Source organism: Spermophilus citellus, assembly GCF_964194105.1.
Source record: "Spermophilus citellus genome assembly, chromosome: 3".
Classification (NCBI taxonomy): Eukaryota; Metazoa; Chordata; class Mammalia; order Rodentia; family Sciuridae; genus Spermophilus; species Spermophilus citellus.
The window spans coordinates 228,976,220-229,001,419 of NC_138184.1; the positions used below are offsets into that span (position 1 = coordinate 228,976,220).

The 25,200-nt window shown below is 53.9% G+C and overlaps 1 protein-coding gene across 3 annotated transcripts in view; it reads left to right on the plus strand.

Annotated features, from left to right (window-relative positions):
- Positions 1-25,200, plus strand: part of DPP6 (dipeptidyl peptidase like 6) — a gene marked incomplete at its 5' end in the record, with an annotated part of 757,264 nt that overhangs the window by 566,715 nt on the left and 165,349 nt on the right. For all 3 annotated transcript variants that reach the window (XM_081284194.1, XM_081284192.1, XM_081284193.1), the window contains one exon: positions 13,729-13,781. In XM_081284194.1, the coding sequence (XP_081140320.1) occupies positions 13,729-13,781 (53 nt within the window). The remainder of the gene's footprint in view (positions 1-13,728; positions 13,782-25,200) is intronic.

Genomic DNA, 25,200 nt, shown 5'->3' on the forward strand with positions numbered 1-25,200 from the left:
ATGGCAAAGAGAAGCAAGGTCTCCGTATGCCCAATACAGACGCAAGTTTTCCTGATTATTTATTACCTGCCGTCAGGTGTGGAACCTGCAGGCATGGAAGTCTCACTGCGTTCACAGTCATCCATGAAACTGTGATCCTAAGAAGTTCTAAAGTTCCCCTTTATCTTTGAGTTGGAGGAAGGAAGGATCCAAAACAGCATTAGTGGGAGTCTGAAACACAACACAGAGGGTTGCAGGTTTGGGAGGGACAGAGGCTGGCAGGTGAGGACAGGGATGGGGAATCCTGTCCGTGACCCCTGGGTACCAGGCACTCACTCAATGCACCAGAAAATCACTTCCGCCAAATGTGAGCTAGCGCTTTTTAACTAGAACTGGGTTCAAGTAAGTAAAAGGAAGCAGTGTGAGTAGGAGAGGAAATTAGCAGGAAGCTGACGTTGAGTCCCTTGCTGCCAGAGGAGCAGCAGCCAGTGGCTGCCTTGTAGCCATGGGTCATTCCGGATGTGGAAGAGTTCATCCCATTCAAAGGAAGCAAATGCCCAAATTCCCCAATCTTAGTTTCTTAAAATATAATCTCATCAAGTCAAAACCCATAACCTTTTGTTGAGGCAAACCGCAGCTGCAAGTTGGAGGTCCTGGAACGGCCCTCCCCAGGGACCTCCACATGACCACTGACGTGGATGCCATTGGCAGGTGACCCTCCCCACTTCAACAGCAGTGTTCAAGGTCCTGCTGCACATCAGCCTGTCTTGTGCAGAGTGTGCCAGGTCCAGTTTTCAGAAGGCCCAGCAGCCTAGCCAGGACGTCCAGCATACAGCCAGCCCAGGAGCTTCTGCAGGGCCCAGTGCCTCATGGTCAGAGCAGACAGAGGAGGGGCTAGCTGTGGGGATGGCACCTGGAGGCCCCTGTCCTCCCACAGGACCTCTCCCTGCACCATGGCCCACGCTGGAAGCAGGAGCTTTGGGAATACGGACTGCATGGAGGGTGATTGCGGCCTGGGCAGCAGCGGCGAGGAGGCAGGGCACCTGGTTTCTAACCCCACCACCCCTCCATCTGATGAATGAACCTGTGGAGACGTGCATTATGACTGTGGGATGAGATCCCTTGGCCAGACTTCCTGACCGAAGCTGCTGTCGGTGGCCAGGCTGTTTTATCCCTGGCAGTCTGTGACACACAGCCAGGGACTCCAACCCCACCCCCTCCCCCTCCCCCCCATACACACACACCAGCCCTGACTGTTGGTGACTGCTCGATGGACACTTGCAGGGCAGATGGACAGATGTACACGTCAGGGGATGAGTACCTTAATAAATATGCGCGTGTGTAGGTTACGTATTTATCAGCTTATAAATAAGGAAAGAACAGCTCCATGAACTTCCTCCCAGGAAACAGCAAATCATTCTCAGGAGAAATCTAAAGAGAAAACCCAGAGTCCAGGCCAAGGGAAGACAGGTGGGGGAAGAAGGAGGGTTGAGGACGACAAGGGCGCTGTGGGTCACGGGCTGGGCCCCGCTTCCTTCTCGTGGGAAATAACACTTGATCCAGAGCGGCGTCAGTAGGGAAGGACCCGCCCAGCTGGCCGCCCAGCACTGGCCCAGGACTCCCCTAGTTCAGCCCCCTCTCTGTTCACCGTAAGACTCTTCACATGTGGCTCCCCATGAGAGTCCTGGCCACCTTTCCTAACTCCGACCCCTCTGTGGTTGGAGAACAGCTGCCAGTCCAGCATGTCACCCTGTGGGGAAAAGCACATCCACTTGTCTCTGGACCAAGCAGGCCCTGCCTGAGTTGCCGTGGCTCTCGGAGCTGATATCTGGAGAGGCAGAGGGAGCTGTGTGCACAGAGGCCCAGGGACGGCCTCCTCTGCAGCCAGCCACATCTGTTCCTGCCAGTTCACATGCATCGTGGCCCTGCTCCCAGGGACGGCCTCCTCTGCAGCCAGCCCATCTGGACCTGCCAGTTCACATGCATCGTGGCCCTGCTCCCAGGGACGGCCTCCCCTGCAGCCAGCCCATCTGAACCTGCCAGTTCACATGCATCATGCATCGTGGCCCTGCTCTCAGGGACGGCCTCCTCTGCAGCCAGCCCATCTGGACCTGCCTGTGCACATGCATCGTGGCCCTGCTCCCAGGGACGGCTTCCTCTGCAACCAGCCCATCTGGATGTGCCTGTGCACTGTGGTCTTGCTCCTCAGCGGGGCCCCTTGTATAGCAGACACCTATCCACCAGAAGCCACGGTGCAGAACAGAGCCCCAGACGTCACTGAGTTTGATGCCAGGAAAGCTCATGTTGTGCCCAGAGCCATGCTGTCCTGGAAGGCAGACTGCAGCCCCCCTGCACACTTCTAGGGGGTCGGTTTCCATGAAGGCTGCTGTCTGGGTGGAGAGCTCGGCACACACCTGCCCCTAAGAACGATTCCTGTGCACCTTCTCGTCATGTCATCGTCTCTGACTGCAGCACGTGGGCTCCATGCTATTGTCCCCAGTGTATGTTGGTCACTCTCCCAGGGTTGCACAGTGGCACAGCAGCCCAGTGGCCAGGCTGAGTGGTTATCCATGCCGGTGCTGCCAGTCCTGCACCGTGTCTCATTCCTGGGCATTTGTGCTCCATGTTGTGGTCAACAGTGTGAAACCTGCCAGCTGCGCGTATTTGCTGTCACCTTCAAGTCCCCCAGGCCTGATACCACTGCCACTTAGTTGTCAGCAGCAATGCCACTAGGATCTGGGTTCGATGGGCTCCATTTTATAGAAAAGCAAATAGTGAGTCATGATAATGAACCGTCACCGGAGATGGCCTCACCTGCCACAGTGACAGACAAGCACACTGACCTACACCCCGTGCTAACGGGGGGTCGTGTTTGTGACTGGGGAGGGATGGAGAAGTTCTCAACACAGGACGGAAACTCCTGAAAAGGCCCGGTGTCCTTCAGTGCTGGGGCTGACAGCAGAGGACAGCAGTGGCCAAGGTCAAACACGTTGGCGTGTGTTTACCTGCTGGGGTGCAGATTTATAGGTGTGTGGAGATCTAATAGTGTCTGTTATCCTGAGAAGGGTCGCAGGTGCCAGTGCACATGGGCTCCTGTGACAGCAGCCTAGTGAACCAGGCTCTTCAGTGGTGTCACCTGAGCTTTGTGTAAGTCCAGGTAATTCCCAGTGGAGCCAGGGCTATAACCCAGGACAGGCTCTCCAGTGCCGTGTGCCCACCCAGGGGCCCTTCTGCAGTGCCTGCACAGCCTCGTCAAGGTCTCAGGGGCTGATGCACAAACCTGGGCAGACCCAGGAGCCCACATGCTCGGTTCCAGTGCGAGCCAGGGCCCTGAGGACTGCCCCCTAGAGCTGGGCTGCAGAAGTCGCTCTTGGAAAAGCTTCCCATGGCCAGCTAAGTTCCTCCAGGACCTTCAGCTCTGGGAGAAGCTGAACAGAGCTCAGCAGCCTGGTCCAGATCTGGGAGGATCCTTCTGAGTTACGGTGAGGGCCTTGAGTACGTGGCCAGTGCACAGCCAAACCGTTGATGACATGGTTCTAAAGTTCCAGCATTAGATGTTGCCCTGCCCCCCACCCCCACTTGACAATCTGTCCTCAAAGGCACAGCACGCTGTGATTCCTGAAATGGTTTTGGAATTGTTTACACCGGAAGCTATATAAAGAACCCTTTAGTGTAGCGCACCAAGTTTCCCTGTGAACAGCTTTGCCAAGCAGGATGGGGGGCTCAGAACGACCCTACTGGCCCAGGGCAGCTGCATTTTCCTGCAGCTCATGATTTTTTTTCTATTTTGTTATATATGACAGAAAAATGCATTACAATTTATATTATACATATAGAGTACAATTTTTCAAATCTGTGGTTGTACACGAAGTATATTCACACAATTCATGTCTCATTCGTGTACTTAGGGTAATGACGTCCATCCCATTCCACTGTCTTTCCTACCCCCACACCCCCTCCCTTCCCCTTGCTCCCCTTTGCCCTCTCTACAGTCATTTTATATTAGACAAAGACTCAACAACGTACACTGGATAAAAGACGGCCTCTTCAACAAATGGTGCTGGGAAAGCTGGAAATCCATATGCCACAAAATGAAATTAAACCCCTATCTCTCACCACGCACAAAACTCAACTCAAAGTGGATCAAGGACCTGGGAATTACACCAGAGACACTGTGCCTATTAGAAGAATAAGTAGGCCCGAATCTCCATCATGTTGAATTAGGCCCAGACGTCCTTCACAAGACTCCTTTAGTACAAGAATTAATATCAAGAATCAATAAATAGGATGGATACAAATTAAAAAGCTTCTTCTCAGCAAAAGAAACAGGTGAATAGAGAGCGTACATTTTGGAAGCAAAGTTTTACCACGTGCACACCAGATAGAGCACCAATCTCCAGGATATATAAACAACTTAAAAATCTTAACACCAAATAATCAAAAAACCCAATCAATAAATGGGTCAAGGAGCTGAACAGACACTTCTCAGAAGGTGATATATAATCGATCAACAAATATATGAAAAAATGTTCAACCTCTCTAGCAATTAGAGAAATGCCAATCAAAACTACTCTTCAGATTTCATCTCACTCCAGGCAGAACGGCAGCTATTAAAAATACAAACAAGGAGTGTTGGTGAGGATGTGGGGGAAAGGCACACTCAGACACTGCTGGTGGGACTGCAAATCGGTGCAGCCAATCTGGAAAGCAGTATGGAGATTCCTTGGAAATCTGGGAATGGAGCCGCCATTTGACCCAGCTGTCCCGCTGCATGATTTTAACTGATGGCGCTACTCCTGCACGGGTGCTGCTGTAGCGTGCTGTCACAGTGGAAGTTGTGTTGAAGGCAGCAGTTATTTTCCCTGCCACCAATCGGAGTGCTCTTGCATTTTGTGCTCATTTTCAAACCCTTGTTTGCACACTGCTGACCTCACATACAGGGTCTACCAAACACTCAGGTAGTTCATGTCCATGCTCTCTGGAGGATCCTTCCCTGTCCATCACGGCAGAGGGCTCACAGGGAGAGCAAAGCTCAGGCCTCTGCACTGAGGCCCGCAGTGTTGCCTCCAGTCTCAGGCTGAGACCCTCAGGAGCTCTGGGAGCCCCTGTCTGGCTTCAGAGAGCCCTACAGTTCACATCTCCTGGGACTCCTTGAGAAATGTACTTGGACATTCGTAGATGGAGAGAGGCAACCTACCCTGAGGACTGAGAATGGAGGCCCCATCTCATTACGGCCCCCACATTCCCCAGAGCTCTCTTCCCAGCACCAGCCAACTCTGGACCTGGGCTGTAGGGACCCTGCCCCCGGCTCCCTCCCGGGGGTGTGCCTTGGTGTCGGATGGTGTCCTAGCTTCCCCTAGTGGCCCTGGCGTGGTTCAGAAGCCTGCTGAGGGTGGGTCTGCGATTCAGGTGTGTTACCTAATGTCACGTGTGGTTGCTGTAGCCCTGCGTGTCACCAGCGGGCGGGGCTGTTTGAGCCTTGGTTCCATAGGTGCTGTCTGCTAGGCAAGGCTGGGCTGTGCGCCCGGCTCTTCCCTCTGAAGGGTGAAATGGTCTTCCCTTCCTGCTGCTGGTCTTCTCTTCTTCAGCCTGTGCTCGCTGTTCCTCAGTCCCCTGCCCTCTCTTCCCACCTGACGTTGGGCCCAGGGGGCGTCCCGGGAAGCGGCGTGTGCCGGCTGACGCGGGTGGTGCCCTGTGGTTCCCTGAGAGGTGCTCTGGACACACGCCCCGCTCGGCTTGCTTGGTCTGCGTTTGGCCTCTCTCACCAGGTCCTGGCCGAATTTCCTTTGCCGAGTGCCTTTCCTAGTTAACCTGGGAACCAGTGTGGTGCTGCCCTGCCAGGCAGCGGGCCCCTCCCAGGACACTGAGGAGACTGCGTGTCCCGGGGTCTGGGGCCACCTGTTGCCACCCTGAGTTTGGCAACAGCACTTCCACTTGACGTCTCTGGGGTGCGTTTGGTGGTGATGGTGGCACTGTACTGGGTGACGTGGAGGCAGGGGGGGAGGTGAGCTTATGGACAGGCTGGGCCGGGCTAGCCAGGGCCGTGGTCCTGGCTGCCCTGCCTCGCTGCGGGTGCTGCTGCAGCGTGATGGCTACAGCAGGTCCCAGCCATCTGGCACGTGGTGTCCAGTGGGCCAGGACCACGAGGACTTCTGGAATCCCCTCAGAGCTGGGGTGCAGGCCTCCTGTGGCTCACATGGCTGGTTCCTCCAGGAGGGGTGGCCACGGCAGGGAACAAGGCAGATCAGAGCAGGCGAGTCCCTGTCCCCACCCTCGGCCGATGGCCCCAGCAGTGCCATGCGAGGAGGCTTAGAGGCTGTAGCTGGCTACAGTGACGTTAAGGGAGAGGCCTCTGAGGTCTAAGCCAAGGCCACAGGAGGCCAAGGAGCTGAGTGCTCCAGGCAGCAGGAGCAGCCGGGATGGAGGAGGGAGGGAGCTCAGAAGTGCCTCCCTAAAACCCGGTGGGGACAGGAAGGACGAGGATGCGTGTGGCCAGCACATGCAGGTCACTCTCAGCTGACTGTTCCTGGTGGATTCTGGACTCTAGTCACTCCTCCTATCAAATTTTCTCTACCTGTGAGGGATTCGTCATGAGAGACTGGGATTAAGTTAAGATGACCTTGGTTGAGAATGCCATTTCTGGGGTAGAAGTCGGGTTTCAGCTGCAGGACAGGAATGCACCCCAAGGGCCATCTTTCTCTTTTTCCCAATGCCAGTGCTGTGCTTCAGGGGCCTCTGAGCCCCTCCAGCATGCAACATGCATTCCTGGTTGAGAGGCGGCGTTCCCAGTAGGACGCGAGACCCGCAGATAGCCCAGCCCCGGCCTGTGGCCCACCCAGGCTGATGGCCGACATCCCAGGGGTACAACTCACCCCTGCACTGCTAACAATGGCCTCTGCAGAAAACATGCCCAGGGACTATGGTCTGCAAGTCTGCTGTGCACTGTGCTGGAAACACACCGTCCCCTGGGTAGCGGCAGGCGACTTGTTCCCCAGGCCTGTGTGGCGGCCTCAACGGACAGCACATGGCGCTGTGTCCTGATTCCCCATCCCATCAGGATGATTGTACACAGGACGATTGACTTTTCCAACAGTTCTCCAGGTAATGCAGATTCCAACAGGGGTCACATTTGATGGCTTCGTTTCCTCAGACTGCCATGACAAAGAACCGAAACCAGGTGGCTTAGAACAACAGAAATGTACTGTCTTGGAATTCTGGGGCTGGAAGTCCAAAATCAGGTGTGGGCAGGGCGTGGCCCTGGAGCCTGTGGGGATGCTTCCTGTCTCTCCCCATTCGTGGCTCAGGCCTGTCCTTGATGTGCCTCGGCCTGAGCGTGCGTCCCTGATGCCTCTGTCTCCACCAATGTTCCCATGTCTCTTCCCTCAATGTGGGTCTGTCTCCTTGTCCCCATGTCCCTTTGATAGGCATAGAGGATCGGTGCCTGAAGACCTCGTTTTAATCTGATAACCTCTGTCTAGACCCGGTTTTCAAAGAAAGTTATGTTTTAAGGTACTGAGAGTAAGGACCTCAACTTATGAGCTTTAGAACACGTTCAACCCAGGGCTCTCGGAGCCCCGATAAACAGTGGCTAAAACTTTTTTGATAATGACAGGGAGGCAGGCGGTGAGCACATTTTACCACCTCACCTAGAGTGTAGTGTCACACGTGCAGAATGTCCTTCACTTACGTCTTATTCACTGATATTTTTCTTGCTTACTATTTTACATTGCTCCCTCGATTCAGAGATTGACCTGCACTTTTCACTAGAGTGGTGCCCACAGTAGATGCTCAGGACATTCATCGAGTGCATGAATTCCTGTACTGACCAGTCCACCTTACCAGGAGGCCCTGTGAGCCGGCCTCAGAGTGGGAGAGAGAAGCAGTGTTAACGAGAACCTCCAGCACAGTGGGCACCTTTGGTGATGCGGCTGTCATAAGGCCACTGCTGCTGATCCCTGTGGCTGTGAGGAATGTCCAGTGCCCTCCTCTGGGGCAGCGGGAGGCTCCCTTAAAGCCTCAAGGTCCAGCCTCACCTGGTGGACAGCAAAGGCTCCCTACACTTGGTGACCCGTGCAGCCACTCAACCCCCCTGAGCACAGAGCACCTCCAGCCGTGCCCGGGAGCCCACAAGACTGAGCCATGCCAAGTCCTGCAGGACGTGTTCTGCGTGCCCACGGCTTGTTGCCACGGTGGACTTGTGGGCTTCTTTCTGTGTTTGTCCTCCCCACCCACAGCTGATCTGGTGGCAAGTGAAGGCAGCGAGGGGCTTGGAGAGCCAGCACGGATTGTGGGCAGCAGAGCTCACCCGACTTCAAACACCTGTGGATGCTCGTGGCGGGACCCGTGTGCCTACGTGGATATAATGACAAGCTCGACCGACAGGTGGAACAGTACAAAACACAGCTGGGAAGCCAAGGAGGTCAGAACTTCTGGTATCAGGAAAGGCTCACGGAGCAGGAGCATTGGGCCTGGTGGGACCCAAGGGATTTAAAGGACGTGGGGATCTGGAAGGACGTGGAAAGAGGAAATGCAAGAAGAGAGTGGCCCACCCCAGGCCAAGGGTCAACAGGGCTGGTGATGGCCTCTGGGGAGCTTGGGGGGGGGGGGGACAGAGGGAGCCGAGCAGCAGCAGCTGCTGAAACTGGGAAGCGAAAGTTGAGATGCAATCCCTGGAGGGCTGGACGGGGCGGAGGGCTGAGGATGGGCCTTGACAAGCGGTGAAGGGGATGTGCAGAAGGTCACGTGAAGGGGAGGAAGTGTCGGGGAAACACGCAGCATCTTGGGAAGCACTGAGACAAAGCAGGTCTGTCCTGGGTTCTCCAGAGAGGATCAGAAGGAGGGGAAGAGCAAGTTTGGTGGCAGAGGAATAAGTGGCCCGGGGGACAGGAGGTGTCTGCGGTGCCACAAACAGGAAGGCCAGGAGGATCTTGACAGCCTCCCTGCCCACAGCCTGGCCATACCAGTGGGCAGAACAGCCAAGCGCAGGGGTAAGCAGGTTATAAAAACTGAGCATTGGAACGATGTATTCGAATGTCAGAAGGGACACTGCCTGGCCGGAAGCCAGTTCCATATGGATACAGACACACGAGGGTTCCTTTGTAAGACCACTGGGGGGATGGGGAAGAGGGAAGGTGGAGGAGAGGAGGAGAGGAAGACGCTGAGTCGGCTGGACTTCTCCCCTGACCCCTGTGAAGACCGGCTCAGGTGCGGTTTGCGCCCCGTGCACAGACATTCCTGTGGTGCATGAAGATGCCTGTATTGTCACAACACGTGCCAGACACCAGGCTCCGTCCCCTCAGTGCCTGTTTACCCAGGAGGAGATGTGGTGTGCCACCTTTGTCTGTCCTCGGGAGGGAGCCCAGTGCCCCTGACCTCTGGCACCAGAGGAGACAGTTGCAGCGGGGGCTGGGCAGGAGCTGGGTGGGGCACAGCAGCCAGCCCCTGTCTGCTGGGTGGGCACAGTGTCCTCCACTGGCTCCTCCCACCGCTGCCCTCAGTCCCTGTTTCCCACACTGTCTCAGCACCTGCCTTGGAGTCTGGGCCATTCTGAGGAATGGTTTCCATGACCAGCAGCTGACCCCTCTCGGTAGGGTAGTAGCCATGGCTTCCGTATGAGTCTCCCCCAGTTCTTTTTCAAATGACAGTCTTGCAAAGGGACCTAACAGAGGAGCATTTCCAGCCGGTAGAGAAGAGGTGGTCTGGGGTGGCAGAAGTTTCCCCCCAGCATTTTATCCCAGAAGTAGTTTCAAACTAATATCACAACAGTAATTCTCTGGTTCCCTTCCTTTGACACGAGGTGACTTTGGATGCATGGATTTTTATCTCTGAGCCTCAGTTTCTTAATTTAAAAGACAAAGCAAGAAAAACTGCTCCAGCAACAAGTTCCTGAAGGTCAGTTTAAGGATGAAGGAAGATGTTTTGTGAATTCTGAAGGCACGGACAACATAAGGACATCTTGTTCATTTTTATCTTGTCTCTCTGGAAGGCCGATTCTGTAGCCGTCTGTCTATGCAGGTGAGAGCAGGAAGTCGATCAAGCCAGGAAAAGAGAAGAAACTGCTGCATCCTCCAGGAAGATTTGGAGTGAGTCCGCAGAAAGGTCTGGCAGACAGCGGACTAGAAACGCAGGGAAGTTGGAGGCCAGCTGCCAGGGCCAGGCAAACCCGGGCGTCAGTCCTCAGTGTCTAGCCAAGGAGGGGACAAGGATGTGACATACTTGGGAAGGGGGGAGGGCAGGCTGGCGCATGTTCTTGACATCAGATGGGAAGGGAGTCTCCTGGAGCCCTCCATGGGGTGCCTCCTCGCCACTCACTGATTCCACTCGATCCAGAAGAACCCAGGCCCACGATGCAGCTGTCAGAACTGGAACGTCCAGGTGGAGGCTGGGGGACATGACAGAAGTCACCCACGTACTCCTGGCTGCAGAAGATGCTTTTGAGGTGGATATCTGGAAACGTCTCTAGGATCACAACTGAAACTTCTGATGCTCGTCTCTGAGATAGAAGATTTGGACGCATCCTCACTTCAATCCTTTTGCCGCCATATGCAAATGCAAATGAGTGAAATACTGCGTGTGGAGGAGACAGAGGCTTGGACAAACAGGGATTGGGTGCAAGATAATTGCTGGGCCTCAGAAGAAGACATTGAGGTACCCATTCAAACAGGCTGCAGGTTCAAGAAGGAAGGGACCCCACTTCTACCTTCTTAAATTTAAAAGGGTTTGTGGAAGAGGGGTTATTCCAGGAGGGGAGACGGAGACTGAACCCTAAGGGTTTGCCCATTAGTTTTGCCTTTTGAGTCTGACAACTGTACATCTGTATGCTGACCCTTGCCTACATTGTTGCACTAAACTGTAAGTTGCGCCTAGTGGGAAGGAACGCTGTGCAACCATATCTTTCCTGTGATGGTGTGTTGATTTGTTTTCCATTGCTGTAATGAATTACCCAAGGCTGAGGAGTTTATAAAGAAAAGAGTCATATTGGGCTGGTAGTTCCCAGCTCTGGAGGTCCAGGAGCATTGCTGCCACTGCGTTCAGCTCTGGGAGAGGCCTCGTAGCAGGTGCAGTATGTAGTGTGGGGATGTGTGGGCACTAACAGGCGCCCCATGAGAACTGCATCAATCCCATCTGAGGGTGGTGCCCAATGACCTGGCCACCACCAACTGAGTGTAACCTCTTAAAGCTCTGCCACCTCTTAATGCCACCACATCAGGGACTCCACTTCCCACATGCTAACCTTGGAGGATACATCCAAACCGCATCTAAACCAGAGCACAGGAGAAAACCAAGAACTTCGAGCTTGCATGATGTCTTCCCACTGTTGGCCTGGTGCGTTCTGAACTCACCACACTCACTTTTTGCTCTTCCCATCTTTACCTAGTTACCTGGGTCCTGTAGGAAACGTTTCCTCTTACATCATCACAGGAGGTTCGAGTTTATGAAAATGCTGCGGAGCCAACGGGCAGGGTGTGTGGGAACGTGAGCCGAATGTGGTGCTTGGAGCCAGGTGCTTGTGGCCTCCGCCTGAGAAGGAGTAGCCCCTGCACAGGGACTAACTCGCCCACCATCCTTTAACTTCCACAGCAGGACTTCCAGTTCCCGGACCACCAGCCACGGGGTGGGACAGAGACTGGCAGGAACTCCCAAGTTGGGCAAGAGTCCTGGGTTAGTGCCCGGGAAAGACGCTGAGGGAACAGGAGATTGAAATCCCAGCTGAGACCGGCTCTGCGAGGGGCCGAGCCTCCTGCAGAACCTTGGCAAAGAGAGAGTGTTCATCTGGCTCATAGGAGGAACATCAGTCATCTTTGTCATAGCCACAGCTGGTCAGATTCGACATGCTAAGGCTTGAGCTCATGGATCCAAGGTCCAGACAGGGTGGCTGCACTGAGAGGCAGTTAGACTTGTACTCTAGGCAGGGTGGAGAGGTGAGGGCAGGAGCAGCCATGCTCACCTGGGACTTGAGGAATCTTTGCAACTGAGTGGAAAGAAATTGCAGTGGTCACCCAGCTCAACCTCACCACCCCGGGCTTTCCTGGTTGCACCAGCAAATGGCTTTTGTGCTTTTGTGAACAGGGTCGATAAGCCTCTATGGCAGTGAATAGTTTCAGTAGATGGTTGCCCTAGCCTGTCTCCTTGATGTGTGCATGTCAGCAATCCTCTTTCCCTGAGAGAAAGCAGGAACACTAACTCTCGGTGCTCTCTCAAACCTTGATGGTCTCTCCCCTGGTCCCTTGGTCTTCTCTTCTCTGGATGGTCCACCTCCACTGGCTCATTTCCAGACTTCAGTCAACCTGGCCATCTTCTCTAGATGATTTCAGCTTATTGACCTCATTCCTAGAAACAGTGGCACCCCCACTGGGCCCACTCCCCAGATGTGGAAGAGAAGGCTGCTTTCCAGAAGGACCATAGGAACAGGTCAGCGCGGGTGTACACCCATCACGCTGGCTGTCTCCAAGGAAGAAACCTCATGGTGGGGGGGCATGTGGAGCACGCTGTCCAGTCACGGCAGCTGGGAAGCAGGGAGAAAAGGCGCAGGAAAGATGGAGTCCCCAAAAGGCCAACCCGCTAGCCCAGCCCCACCTGCCTAACTTACCACCCAGTGGTCTATTCAAAATACTACTCCACCCAATGGATTAACCCACTAGAAAAATGAAATCCCTCACGATACGATCATTTCCTAAAACCCACCTCTAACCCTTACTGCACTGGGGACCATGCTTTCAACACACGGGGCCTGTCCGGATCCGAGTGATAACAGAGTTAGAGAGGAACTAGCCAGGAACCGGTGACACAGCAGGCTTTTCAGGTGAAGTGTCACTGTAATTGAAAGAGAAGCTAAAGGGGAGTGTGTCCAAGGATTTTTTTTTTAATGATTTGAGTTAATATTCCCCAGATTTGGGAGAGGGAATGGTGGACAGGGTTAGTGGAGGAGTCGTCACAGAGCGGAAGAGGCTGACCTTCAGCAAGAAGCAGAGGGCTGGGACCCAGACTTCAAGGTTCACCTAGGGAAGGGGAAAGATCGGCTCTTTCTCTGGAGGCCAAGAGAGGAATTTGAATGAAGGCACCTTCCCCAGGGAGGAGAAGCAGCTAATGGATTTGGGAAGACTCCAGAAGAATTGCACTCTTTGGGGTCAGCTGAATTGGAGTGAGGGAAGGAAGGGGCAGAGAATGGAGTCATGGATAACTAAATTTCCAACTCACTTTACTGAGTGGACAGTGGAGCCACAGCTGAGCTAGGAATTATCACAGGAGAACAAGGCTGGGCCAGCGGTGGGAGGGGGGGGGGGTTCTGTGCAAGTCGATTCTGGAGCATATTGAGTTTCTGGAGCATATTGAGTTTCTGGTGCCTGTGAGGCAAGGACAAAGCTGGCCAGAGCCATCACCCACAGAAACTCCAGCCACACGTGGGTCCTCCTGTCCTGCCAGGTCTCGCCAACTGTGCGGAATGGTCTCTGATGACCACAGTGTCCTTGTTAGTTCTGTGCTGTGTTTAGTTAAACCTGGTGTCTGTGTTCCTGACCTGATCACAAGCCAAGTAGCCACAAGACGCCTGCCAGCCTGTGGCTGTCCTTCAAACCATGCAAGTGATGAAGATAGACAGGATATGCAAGCCAGCCTCCAGGTCCATGCAGACCTTACCTCAGGCTACCAGATTAGCTCCTCTGCCCACCCATGTCCCCTAGGATTCGCTGATTTGAAAAATCTGACGGTCCCAGCCTGTCTCCGTGCTGATTCTTGCGTTGTGTCTTTCAGATATACCAGCACTCCTACACTGGATACTACGTCCTCAGCAAACTTCCTCACGGGTAAGACAATGCTTTCCTTTTCTTCTACTTAGAGACCTACTCAACCCTGAGACAGGAGCTGGGCTCCCTGACCTCTGCAGGGAAGGGTCCATGTGTGGCTGAATCTGGCTCCTTCCTCGTTCACTGCTAGAAGGGCACTGGTGTGGGGGGGGGGGGTCACTTGGGTCCAGCTGCTGGCCCATTTGTGAAGCCACTCTGCCCACTTCCTGCTCTGGTTCCTGCAGCCTCGAGGCTCCGCAGAGTGAGACTCCCCCTGCCTCACCATTAGGCACAGCCCCTGGTTGGCTTAGGGTGCCCAGGAGACTCCCGGTCACAGCCACACTAGTGCCTTGAAGCTCCCACTGCACCCTGTGGCCTCACAGTCTGTGAGGAGTAAGAAGCCCTGTGCCTTCAGCTTTGCCTTATACCAGGCAGCCGTAGCCCCAGGTTGGAAGAGCTGGCTGCCCAGCTGCCCCCTGGGCACGTCAGTTTGTGCATGGTGGAGGGTCCTTCCGGCATTGCGTTCCCAGAAGTGAGGTCTCAGTGCCCCCTTCTGACTGGGCCACCCGTCTTCGTGCTGCTTCTGCCTTGTACTGCACTGCTCGGCTCCTGGGTCTCTCAAAAATGCATGATTCAGAGCCTCAGAGTATATGTGGGAGGGCAGGACAGGAGGGCAGGACAGGGAGGGCAGGACAGGAGGGCAGGATGGGAGGGCAGGATGGTAGGGCAGGACGGGGGGCAAGATGGTAAGGCAGGACGAAAGGGCAGGATGAGAGGGCAGGACGGGAGGGCAGGACAGGAGGGCAGGATGAGAGGGCAGGATGAGAGGGCAGGATGAGAGGGCAGGACAGGAGGGCAGGACAGGAGTGCAGGACAGGAGGGCAGGACAGGAGGGCAGGACAGGAGGGCAGGACAGGAGGGCAGGACAGGAGGGCAGGACAGGAGGGCAGGATGAGAGGGCAGGACGGGAGGGCAGGACAGGAGTGCAGGACAGGAGTGCAGGACAGGAGGGCAGGATGAGAGGGCAGGACAGGGAGGGCAGGACAGGAATGCAGGACAGGGAGGGCAGGACAAAAGGGCAGGATGAGAGGGCAAAACAGGGAGGCAGGATGGGAGGGCAGGACAGGGAGGCAGGATGGGAGGGCAGGACAGGAGGGCAGGACAGGAGGGCAGGACAGGAGGGCAGGACAGGAGTGCAGGACAGGAGGGCAGGACAGGAGGGCAGGACAGGAGGGCAGGACAGGAGGGCAGGACAGGAGGGCAGGACAGGAGGGCAGGATGAGAGGGCAGGACAGGAGGGCAGGACAGGAGGGCAGGATGAGAGGGCAGGATGAGAGGGCAGGACGAGAGGGCAGGACAGGAGTGCAGGACAGGAGTGCAGGACAGGAGTGCAGGACAGGAGTGCAGGACAGGAGGGCAGGATGAGAGGGCAGGACAGGGAGGGCAGGACAGGAATGCAGGACAGGGAGGGCAGGACAAAAGGGCAGGATGAGAGGGCAAAACAGGGAGGCAGGATGGGAGGGCAGGACAGGGAGGCAGGATGGGAGGGCAGGACAGGGAGGCAGGATGGGAGGGCAGGACAGGGAGGCAGGATGGGAGGGCAGGACAGGGAGGCAGGATGGGAGGGCAGGACAGGAGGGCAGGACAGGGAGGGCAGGACGGGAGGGCAGGACAAAAGGGCAGGATGAGAGGGCAGGACAGGGAGGCAGGATGGGAGGGCAGGACAGGGAGGGCAGGACAGGAGGGCAGGATGGGAGGGCAGGACGGGAGGGCAGGACAGGGAGGCAGGATGGGAGGGCAGGACAGGGAGGGCAGGATGAGAGGGCAAAACAGGGAGGCAGGATGGGAGGGCAGGACGGGAGGGGAGAATGGGAGGGCAGGACGGGGGGCAGGAGGGGAGGGCAGGTGTGACGTTTCAGTTTCCAGCCGTGGGCACACAGAGCCACACAGCATCTCCAGGCCTGTCTGGTAGCCTCACTCTTGGACCCCGAGGGTGGTGAGGGCTGGCTGGCATCTAGTGAGGCCACGGTGGGGTCAGCGCAGAGGCTCACCAGCAGGCGACGTCCCGAGTTCTCACTCTCGTTCTCTCCTAACTCCTCTCCTGTCCCTTCCCGCCCTCCACCTCTCCTCGTCCCTCCTGAGTCTCTTGTCCTTCCTGCACTTCCTGTTCCCCACCCCTTCCCTTCATCTACCCTCCCTGCTCCGTTGTGGCACTTAGAAAAGGCCAGGTGCTCAGGAAGAGCTTAAAGAAACCAGCGGGGTCACCGCCGCATCGGGGGGCTCCTGTGGATACTTAGGTAGCGCCATCCTGATTTTCCCAGAGCAGCAACCCACAGCAGGAGCTGCTCTAAACCATCGTCGCTGAGGGCAGCACCTACCTCAGCTGCATCTGCTTTCCACCCAGCGTCGGTGGCACTGGGCATGTCCTCGGAAGACAAAGGTGGACAAAAATATTTTTTTTGGACTTCAGACAAAGAAGAGGTGCACTCATGGAGACAGGCAGCAAAGTGTGATTGACAGATGCTGTCCAATAATTCAAAAAATTAAGCCAAAGACTGCTGGGACTGGGGCTGGGGCTCAGCGCTGCAGAGTTTGCCTTGCATATGTGAAGCCCCAGGTTTGAGCCTCAGCATCATTATTATAAACTAATAATAATGTATGTATGTTGTTGTTATTATTGTTATTATACCAAAGAAACTGAAGATGGCCTTCCCTCGTAAAAATAGTGTCTCATAGAAACCTTTTGTCAGAAACATATTTCAAGTAGAAACTCACATGTTCTTCAGTAAAAAGAAATTATTCTATTTCTTTTCAAGCAGATATATGTCTTCAATGGTGATGGCAGGCAGGAATATAATTATGCATTGAGATTTATCTACTGCTGGGAACAATAGAATTTGTTATAGATGATGGATCTTTCATCTCATCTTACATAAATTTGTGAGACACAAAACTCTAAAAGCAGTTTATTTCTAATGCATTGTGTTAATATTTTACTGCACCAGTCAGAATTTAGCAGGAACGGAGTCTAAGAACTTGGCACAAGAGTTCGCCAAACAAGCTGGCAGGCTCAACAATGAAGCTCAGTTTGCACTCTCAGAGCCCTGGAGGCTTGCTCAGTCCCCGTCCTAGACGGTGCCAAGGAGTAATGAGCTGTTTTTGGCATCTTAAAAACAATGAGAGTAACACACCACCATCATTAATGGCTGTGCTTTGTGCACCTTTCCCCTGTGCAACAACCTTGCAAGAAAATTTCTCCTATTACCATTTTAAGTGAGAGCTCAGAGAAATTAAGTCACTTGCCCAGAATCTCACAGCCCACATACAGAAGAACCAGATCCCAATGCAGGGCAGGCTGACGCCAAACCCCCTGCTATTAAAGTGACCCCTTGGGTTAATTCAAATTAAGATCAGACTTAATGATGTGGAGAACATGCATTATAGCTACAAAGGTCCGGCTTTAGTGAAGCGCTGGTTTATTTCTTCCTGAGCATTCTTGTACGATTGGAAGAGATAGCAGACGGATTGTTCCATTTACACCCTCTGGTGGGCATTGAAGTCAGTGTCCCTTCCTGCCACCACTTTACCCACAAATGTCACCAAAATGGCACTGCTATGTCTCCCTCCCCTCATCTTTATCATAAGACCAGTGATGGGCTGTTCATCAACTGATTATAAATTGAGTGTTGTCCAACTCCTGTTTGAATCAACAAGAGATGAGTTCCTGGACAAAACTGCCCTGTACACTTTCCCAGTGGCAGAAGAACAACCCTGGGACCTACAACTTATGCTGTGGGTGGGTTTCAGAGAGAGGAGAGCTCATTTATCTGGTAAAAATCAAGATATCACTATTAAAATTTGCAAATTTATATTATTCATATACAGAAGCCTAAGAGTCTTCCTGACAATCCTGAAGACGGACATTGGCACCCCTTCTACTAATGCCCCTGCCTGACCTTCCATAGCTCCTTCCTGGGAGCTAGAACCTCAGATTTCCCCACCAGTCACACAGATGTGTTAGATAATTCTTCAGCGTCCTCTTCCTGCCTTCTTTTTTGCAAGTGATGAAGGAGAATCTGGAGAGGGCGCCCCTCTGTCCTACTCCTGTGTTCTTCTATCACATGTGCTAGCTGCTGTCCTTCTGTGGTTTTGACCTTGAGGGTGGGGATAAGTGTGCCCCTGATGGCTGCAGCACTAGGCATCTGCTCTGCATTTCTTCAAGACCACTTACCTGTAGGTGGATTCACTAGACTTGCACACACCAAGTTTCCAAGAAGTGTATTCTTAAAGAACATGCATCTTTCATGCAAATTTGTTTACATAAATGGATTAAAGCTGCTTATTTTTAATCACAGAGCATTTCACTAAGTGTTTATATCGTTATCTCAACAAAATACATCCATCTTGCACAGTAGAGATTCTAGCCAGCTAAATGTTCTCTGTTATGAGTCTCCTGTGTGTTTCAGACAAGATTTTTTTGTAGATTGGCTGCCTTGTGACATTTTTCTGGCACAACATTTCTTTTAATTAGTTTTGCCTTTGGCTCAAGTCCTTTTAAAAAAATGTACGTGTGTGTGTGTGCATGTGCTCAAGTTATACAATCTCATATCTATTCTACTGTTCTGAACATCCTAAAGAGAAAATCAACGCCTTTTATAACAGAAATCCATTTTTAAGAAAAATCGGACTTGTCCTTGCATTTGGGGGGTCTGGCAAACTCAGAGGAACCACGAGGGCGATTGGCAGGTGTTGTTTTACGAAGGTCCTTCTGCCTGGAGTTGCACCCTTAACTATACAGACTTGGGTGCAGAGGGCTCCCCACTGTTTAGGAAGCACATGTACCAGTGCTCAGTGCCTCACACAGCAGTGTGACGTGGGCATCCAGGACTGTAGCCCTGCAGTCTCAGAGCCCTGAAGGCACATGCCCTCTCTGCCCCCGACTGCAGCTGTGTGCCCTAGAGAACTGTTCTGCTTCCACAGTTCTTAGTTTCCATACTTTTAAAAAGATGATAGTAGCAGCGCCCACCTCCCAGGCTGTTTGTGACAACTCAGGGGATGATACACGTGAAATGCAGAGAGGAGAGTTTGCTTTTGGTGAGCTCTTCATTCTTAATATTGTAGTATGTACCTGATATATATTTATAGTCTTGTAATTAAATATTATCAGACTACTTCCTAGCCAGCCCAAATCCCCACTGAACAAGGACAGCTGTAATATGCCTCTACAATAATGTAATTTCCTCTAATTATGTTTCTAAAGCAGGGCTTGTTCCATGACACTTGAGTAATTCTGCAGCCCATGTAATTTTGATTTCCCTCTTAGAAGAGGTATTTGTAGCCTCATCTATGTACAGTTCTAAATGCTCAATGAATTATTTTTTATCTCATCTTGTTCTGACCTAGTGCAGTTAATTTTTAGCCATTCTTGTTTAGCCCCCATTGGAAGCAGTAAAGTCACTGTGAGCCAGCAAGTGTTTACTGAAAGGACTGTATCAAGCCGCGGAAACTTGGTTGCTATTGTTAAGAAGTTCAAATTCTTACGGAAATTCTTATGGAAAAGGAAAGATACAGAATTGCATGGCAACATACAGTAAGATACACCCAATGGGTGTTTTAAATCTGTGAAGGAAAAAAGGAAGGGTCTGGGCACCCTGATCTCAGGAACAGCCTCACGAGGGAGGAGCGGGGCCTGGCAACGGGTTGGTTTGTTGGTTTGTTCTTGAGGTCAGAGGCAGGAAGGAGCAGCTCTAGGCTGGGGAGGGCACACGTGCCACTTGAGCTTCGCGATGCGCCAGTGCTCTGGGATGCAAGAGGTGCTGGGCAGGCTCCAGCTGCTGTGTGCCTGGGACACCACAGAGTGGAGGGGGGCTGGGGGAGTTTTAGGGTGTGCCTGGAGTGCAGGCAACCTCAGCACCACCCGGCATGGTTGGCTTTTACAATGAGAACATGGCAAAGGTTTTGAGTAGAAGGGAGGAGACATGGTTGATGGCATGCTGGGTACTGGCGCAGAGTAGACTGAAGGGAGGTGAGAGGTTTCTAGTCAGTGAGGGGGTCTGGGGAAGGGTCGTGCAGGTGTGGACGGCGTGACAGCCCAGCCAGTGCGGAAGCCACATGGACTGTGATTACGGGAGGCTGGAGTTCTCTTAGAAGATGGAGACAGGTTTTGCATTTGCTTCCGTGCCCCTCTAATTAAACCTGTATCGTGTTGTGAGTTGAGCCTGGTGCATGAGAAGACCCCGGGGTGCATTCAGGAGGGCAGCAGTAAAATCCTCAACTCCAGCACTGTTGTCCCCACAGCTTAGCGCGTTGCCTTTCTGAGTTTTCCTATCAGGTGTGCGAGTCCCTGGGCCTGGTGCTGGGCGCACGCAGACAGGCTTGGCTCTGCAGTGCACCAGCCTTCACAGCTGCCAGGGGTCGCCTGCTCGAGCTGTTTCTGTACCGTGGGGCAGTTCCACTGTGGGGGGAAAAGGCCATCTTAGCCTGGGTCTTGATGTTTCTGCTGTAGCCTCAGGGGCCAGAGTCCCACTGCATTTGGCCTCTATGGTTTTCAGAACTGTGGACAGCTCCTAGCTCTCCCCAAGACCTGGACTTGCTCTTCTCTGCTTCTCTCTCCCCCTCCACTACTGTCTTCCTCCCCTTCTTCCCTCCAGTTGAAATCCAACCTCTTGGCAAGCATTACCAGAAACCATGGCTCTGCAGTCAAATGGACCTGGGTACAAATCCCTGTTAGCCTCTCTGCCTGGGCAGCCACTCACCTCCCTGGACACGATCACTCTGTGTACAAATCCTTGCTGTGTAGGACTCTGTGAAGGTCTTGTGCAGTGTGGCACTACTGAGGTGTGAATCTGAGCACCTTGTGGGTGTACAGAAAGTCTACAGGCTCCATTCCTGGCGGGCACCCAGATCTTCCACGTTGTGGCCAGATCTAATTAATCAGCCTTCCCCAAGGTTTCCCGACCCTTGGGATAGAACACAAATTTCAGCCTCACTGCTAACTCTGATCAATCCACAGTGGCTCCCTGGAGCAGATGTAAGTTGGATGGAGTCTCCGTGGCTCCACGGGAAGGAAGGCCATATCAGGGAGCTGCTTGTGGTGAGTCAGGAGGTGCAGACATTTGCCCCCCGCCCTCTCAGGGTGCCTCATTTCACACTCCCACACACATTGGCACATCAACATGTGCAACAAGAATCTCTGGCTCACTGTGTGCCTTGTCCAAGTCCTTCTGATCCTCAGGCCTGACTTTGAAAGCTCCTGCTCTGAAGATCCTCCACCCAGACCTGAGAGGAGACTTGGCTTCCCACGCCACACGGTCCTTGCTCCTTGTCTTACCTTGCTGCTGCCGCCCGTCCTGCAGGGAGGTTGTCTCAGGGATGTCCAGGAGTGTGTGCAGTGACCTTTCCCCAATGGCTCCTCTCCTTCATTCCTTGGACGGTGCCCGTTGTACCCGCAGCTGTGGCACAGGCAGCACCTACACGGAAGCTGCCCCAGCAGGTCCTGCTCTTTCCTGTTTAAGTCCCAAGTGGAGCCTGTCGCTGGTGAGACCCACCAGCTCCCTGCACGGGGCCTGTTTCCACTGTGCTTTCCAGTGGGGTCGTCCCCTGTCCTTGGGGACTTCCTCAGCCCATCCAACTGGGGTTGTGAAAACACGCCTGGCTCGTCACTCTTCCAGGCTCTGGGTATCCTTCACGGTATGTTCATGTTTCCCTTCCCTGGCCCAGAGGGGCCCATAAATGCTGGTTGTCTGTTAGAGGAAGTGAATTAGGTAGCTAAACAACATGGATCAGCAGGAGGGGTGAGCCTGGACACACCCCAACTGAGTGAAAAAGGCCGAGGAGGCCAGTGTCCTGAGCCACCTGGGGCTGTGGTGTGGACTGGTCAGCGGGGCCACCCCTCCTTGCCTGCCTCCTTGCTGAGTGACACCAAGGCTGCAGTTGTCTCTGGAACAGCCACTTGAGAATTCTCCTGAAACATTCATTTCCTGGTCATCTCAGCAGGCGCAGAAGTAGTGCTGGATCTAGGATTAACAGAGCTCTGGACTATTTCAGTGATGCTGAGAGGCTGAATTTGGCCCCTGCCTGAATGGGAATGACTTGCTCGTGCTGAGAGTGGAACCTGAGGGCCTCCCCAAGGCCTGACAGGCCAAAGCAGCTGGGAGGGAGGTCACCCAGACCCCGTCCAGCTCAGCCCACCTACGTCTGCCTCTGTGAACTCCCTTCCTTCAGTGGCACCTTGACTCTTCAGGCCACCTGTCACCTGGCTTTCCCTTCTATAAATCGCAGCTGCTCCTCAGTCTGGCTGTTCCTCCCAGTTCATCAGACTGCACAGCTCACTTGCCCTTTCCATCTTTTGCCTATTCCTCTGTCGGCGGGTAGCCAATCCATCCAGGGGGAGCCGGGCAGCGTCCCTGGGCCAGGCTGCCAGTGGCCGTGCTCAGTCCAGGCGCTGCCGTGCCAAGGTCACACTGTGGAGATGAGGCAGCTGCTCCTCGGGGCCTTCGCCTTCCCCATAAAGGGGCGCATCTCCCCCTTTCCCGGGCCGCCCACATTCACATTTCCCAGGGCTCCACCTAGTGGATGCAGCCATTAGGTGGACCGTTTGGATTCCTGCCTCTTGGGGACCTGTGCTGCAGGCAGACATGCCGGTTCCAAGCACTCTGTCTAAAGCTTCCTGTGCCTTTGCTTTGCTTTGTTGTTCTTTTCCCATCCAGCGGCTGCTTTCCTGCCTGGAGGAATCACAGGCTAATTTTAATTCATGAAAACTTAGAGGCAGGAGAGCCGCAGCTTCCCGGGGGTAGCTGCTCTCCCCACAGAGCTCCGTGAGGAGCATGCTCAGTGCTCAGGCTGCGCCCTGGACAGCCCAGCCAGGTGAAGATGCTGTGCCCTCGTGCTGGGGACAGAGCAGGTGGCACCCAGAGTGCTCCAGGCACAGGTTGGATGGTGACAAGACCCTCGCTAGCCCTTTCTGTCTGGTGGAGGGCAGGAGGGGGCTGCAGGGACAGAGAAGGGCCGGCCTCTAGACAGGGTGGTAAGCTGGTGAGAGAAGACATGTGGAGCGTGCGGCTTGCGGTTTACCTACAACAGTCCACACTTCGAAATGTACAGCTCAGTCGATTTTGGCCCCATCTCCCCCGATGCCACGCCCCTCCACCCCGAGGCTCTCTCTGGTGCCTCTGCCATGTCCCTTTGTGCCAATGTCTTGGCTGGGCACAGAATCACGAGCCACCACACAGCTTTGTAGATTCAAACAGCAATTCTTTATTCCGGAACTCACACCGGCCTCCACACACGTTCTGGGGCAATCCCAGTTCTGCTGCCACCCAATTCACCTACTCCACGAGGCTTTTTTCCCAAAATGCTCTCTGAATCTCACGAGAGCTCAACGGGAGCTCAGGTAGCAGGAACGCCCTATTTCCAGCAGCAATAATCCTCAACATCGAACTTCCCTAAAACCCAAGGTCTTAAACTGGGAACGCCCTTAACCCAAGGAGCGGGATACTTCCTCAAACTGCAGGATACACCCTAATCCTGGATCCACCCTGGTCATTGAGCAGGGTCACCTTTCTCAAACACACATGCAAGGTCACAGCAAATTTAACATGGGGTACGCTGGCATGGAAATATCAATGCGTCATATCTACTTGGTAATGGCCCTCAGCACCTTTGCCTTTCTAGAATGTGCTATCAATGGAGCTTCACAGGGCGGGTTCTGCATCGGGCTTCTTCATGAGACACTGACTTTCACAGTCACCCTGTGGCCGTGAGGGTCTGGAGTTCATTTTGTCGCTGTTGAGGGGTGGTCTGTTGCGCGGATACACAACGTGTCCCTTCACCCAACACTGGCTTGGCATTTGGGCTGTTCCCCGCTGGGGGCTCTGCAGCATGATCGTGGTGAGTGTCTGCAGTGGACACGGCTTTCCTTATCCTGGATAAATGTGGACCTATGTCGTCCCTTCCCTTCTACCTGGAAGAAGAAGTGTTGTCATACAGTAAACTGCTGTCCCACGTAGCTGCACCACTCAGGAACCTCCTCTGACCATTTTCAAACAGTCTATGCCATAGAGTTGTTTCCAGGCCTCTGTCCTCCATGTGGTGACCACATGGCTGGAGCAGTTTGTGTGCCCTGGGATGGCTGTATCTGCTTCTGGGGGAGGTGCCTCGGGATTGTCCCCCAACATCATCCCGTGGCCTCCTGTCTCCACCTGGCCCCTGGGGCCTCAAGGGCGAGTGTCCAGTCTGCAGACTCCCCTGTCTTTTGTCCCCACAAATGACCTGTGCAGCACACCATGAATGACAGACCAGAGCTGGAGAAGTCAGCAGCGAGGCCATGCAGGAAGCAAGAGCCGGGAGGTGGAGGGGAGGTGGAGGGCCTCCCCGTCGTGGAACGGCGCTGTGGCCTGGGCCTGGGCCTCAGGAGCGCGGAGGCCAGCCTGCTCGCTCAGTGAGTGCAGAGGTGTTAGGAAGCCACTTCTTTACCACAAATGCCCTCTTTGTCCTCCTGAGGACCAGCTCCAGAATGTAATGGCCCTACCACCTGGGCCTGGACTCGCTCTATTGCTTCACGGTTTAAGGGGTGAGCTCAGAGCCACTGTACTTGGATGGGCTAGAGGCCTAGGCTGCAGGAAACAGTCTTTGGACATCAGGGTCTGCAGCTCAGGCTGGCCACGGTCAGGAAGCAGCCGTTCTTGGAGGGGCATGATAATTTTTTTCTGACTTCTTCATCCACCTTTCCTTATATCTTCACCACCATGAAAGAGACGGTAGGTGCTGCTGGGCCTCCCTGGGAGGCCAGTGGCTTGCACAGTGCACAGCCCCAGCTGCCTATTGAACCAACAGGTACCTCTACAGACACCTGCTGTGGACAGCTCAGGAGAGGACAGCTGTGCCTGTCCTCACGGAGAAGGCCCACTTCCCGGACAAGGGCAGAAAGCCCAGGGCTCCCTTGAGGGGATGATGGCAGAATTGCCAGGGTGTCAGTCACACACTGGCCTGCAGGTGCCACCGTGTCCAGAGCACTCGGATCAGAAGAGGCCAGAGTCTTGTCCAGATGGGGGAAGTGTTTAACCCTGTATGTCTTTTCTACATCGTAAGGGGACAGAAGTTCTGGGAGTTAACCTTTTTATAAACACAGGGTTTGGACAGCCAAGTTCCCATTGGCTAACATGAAGGTCAAGTACTTCCTAACTCATGTTCATCACATTGTTGCCCTAGGGCAAACTTCCGTTAAAATGCTTGTAGGAGCTCTGAGGACCCTGAAGCATACACACTGACAGCTTCCTAAGTACCTGTGCTATATTAGGTACTGGTACTGCACTAAATACTAGTTCTGCACAAGGTACTAATATTACACTAGCTGCTAGTCTTGCATTAGGCTTCATATGACACTAAGTACCTTACCGCATTGGGTACCAGTGCTGCACTAGATACCAATATTATACTAGGT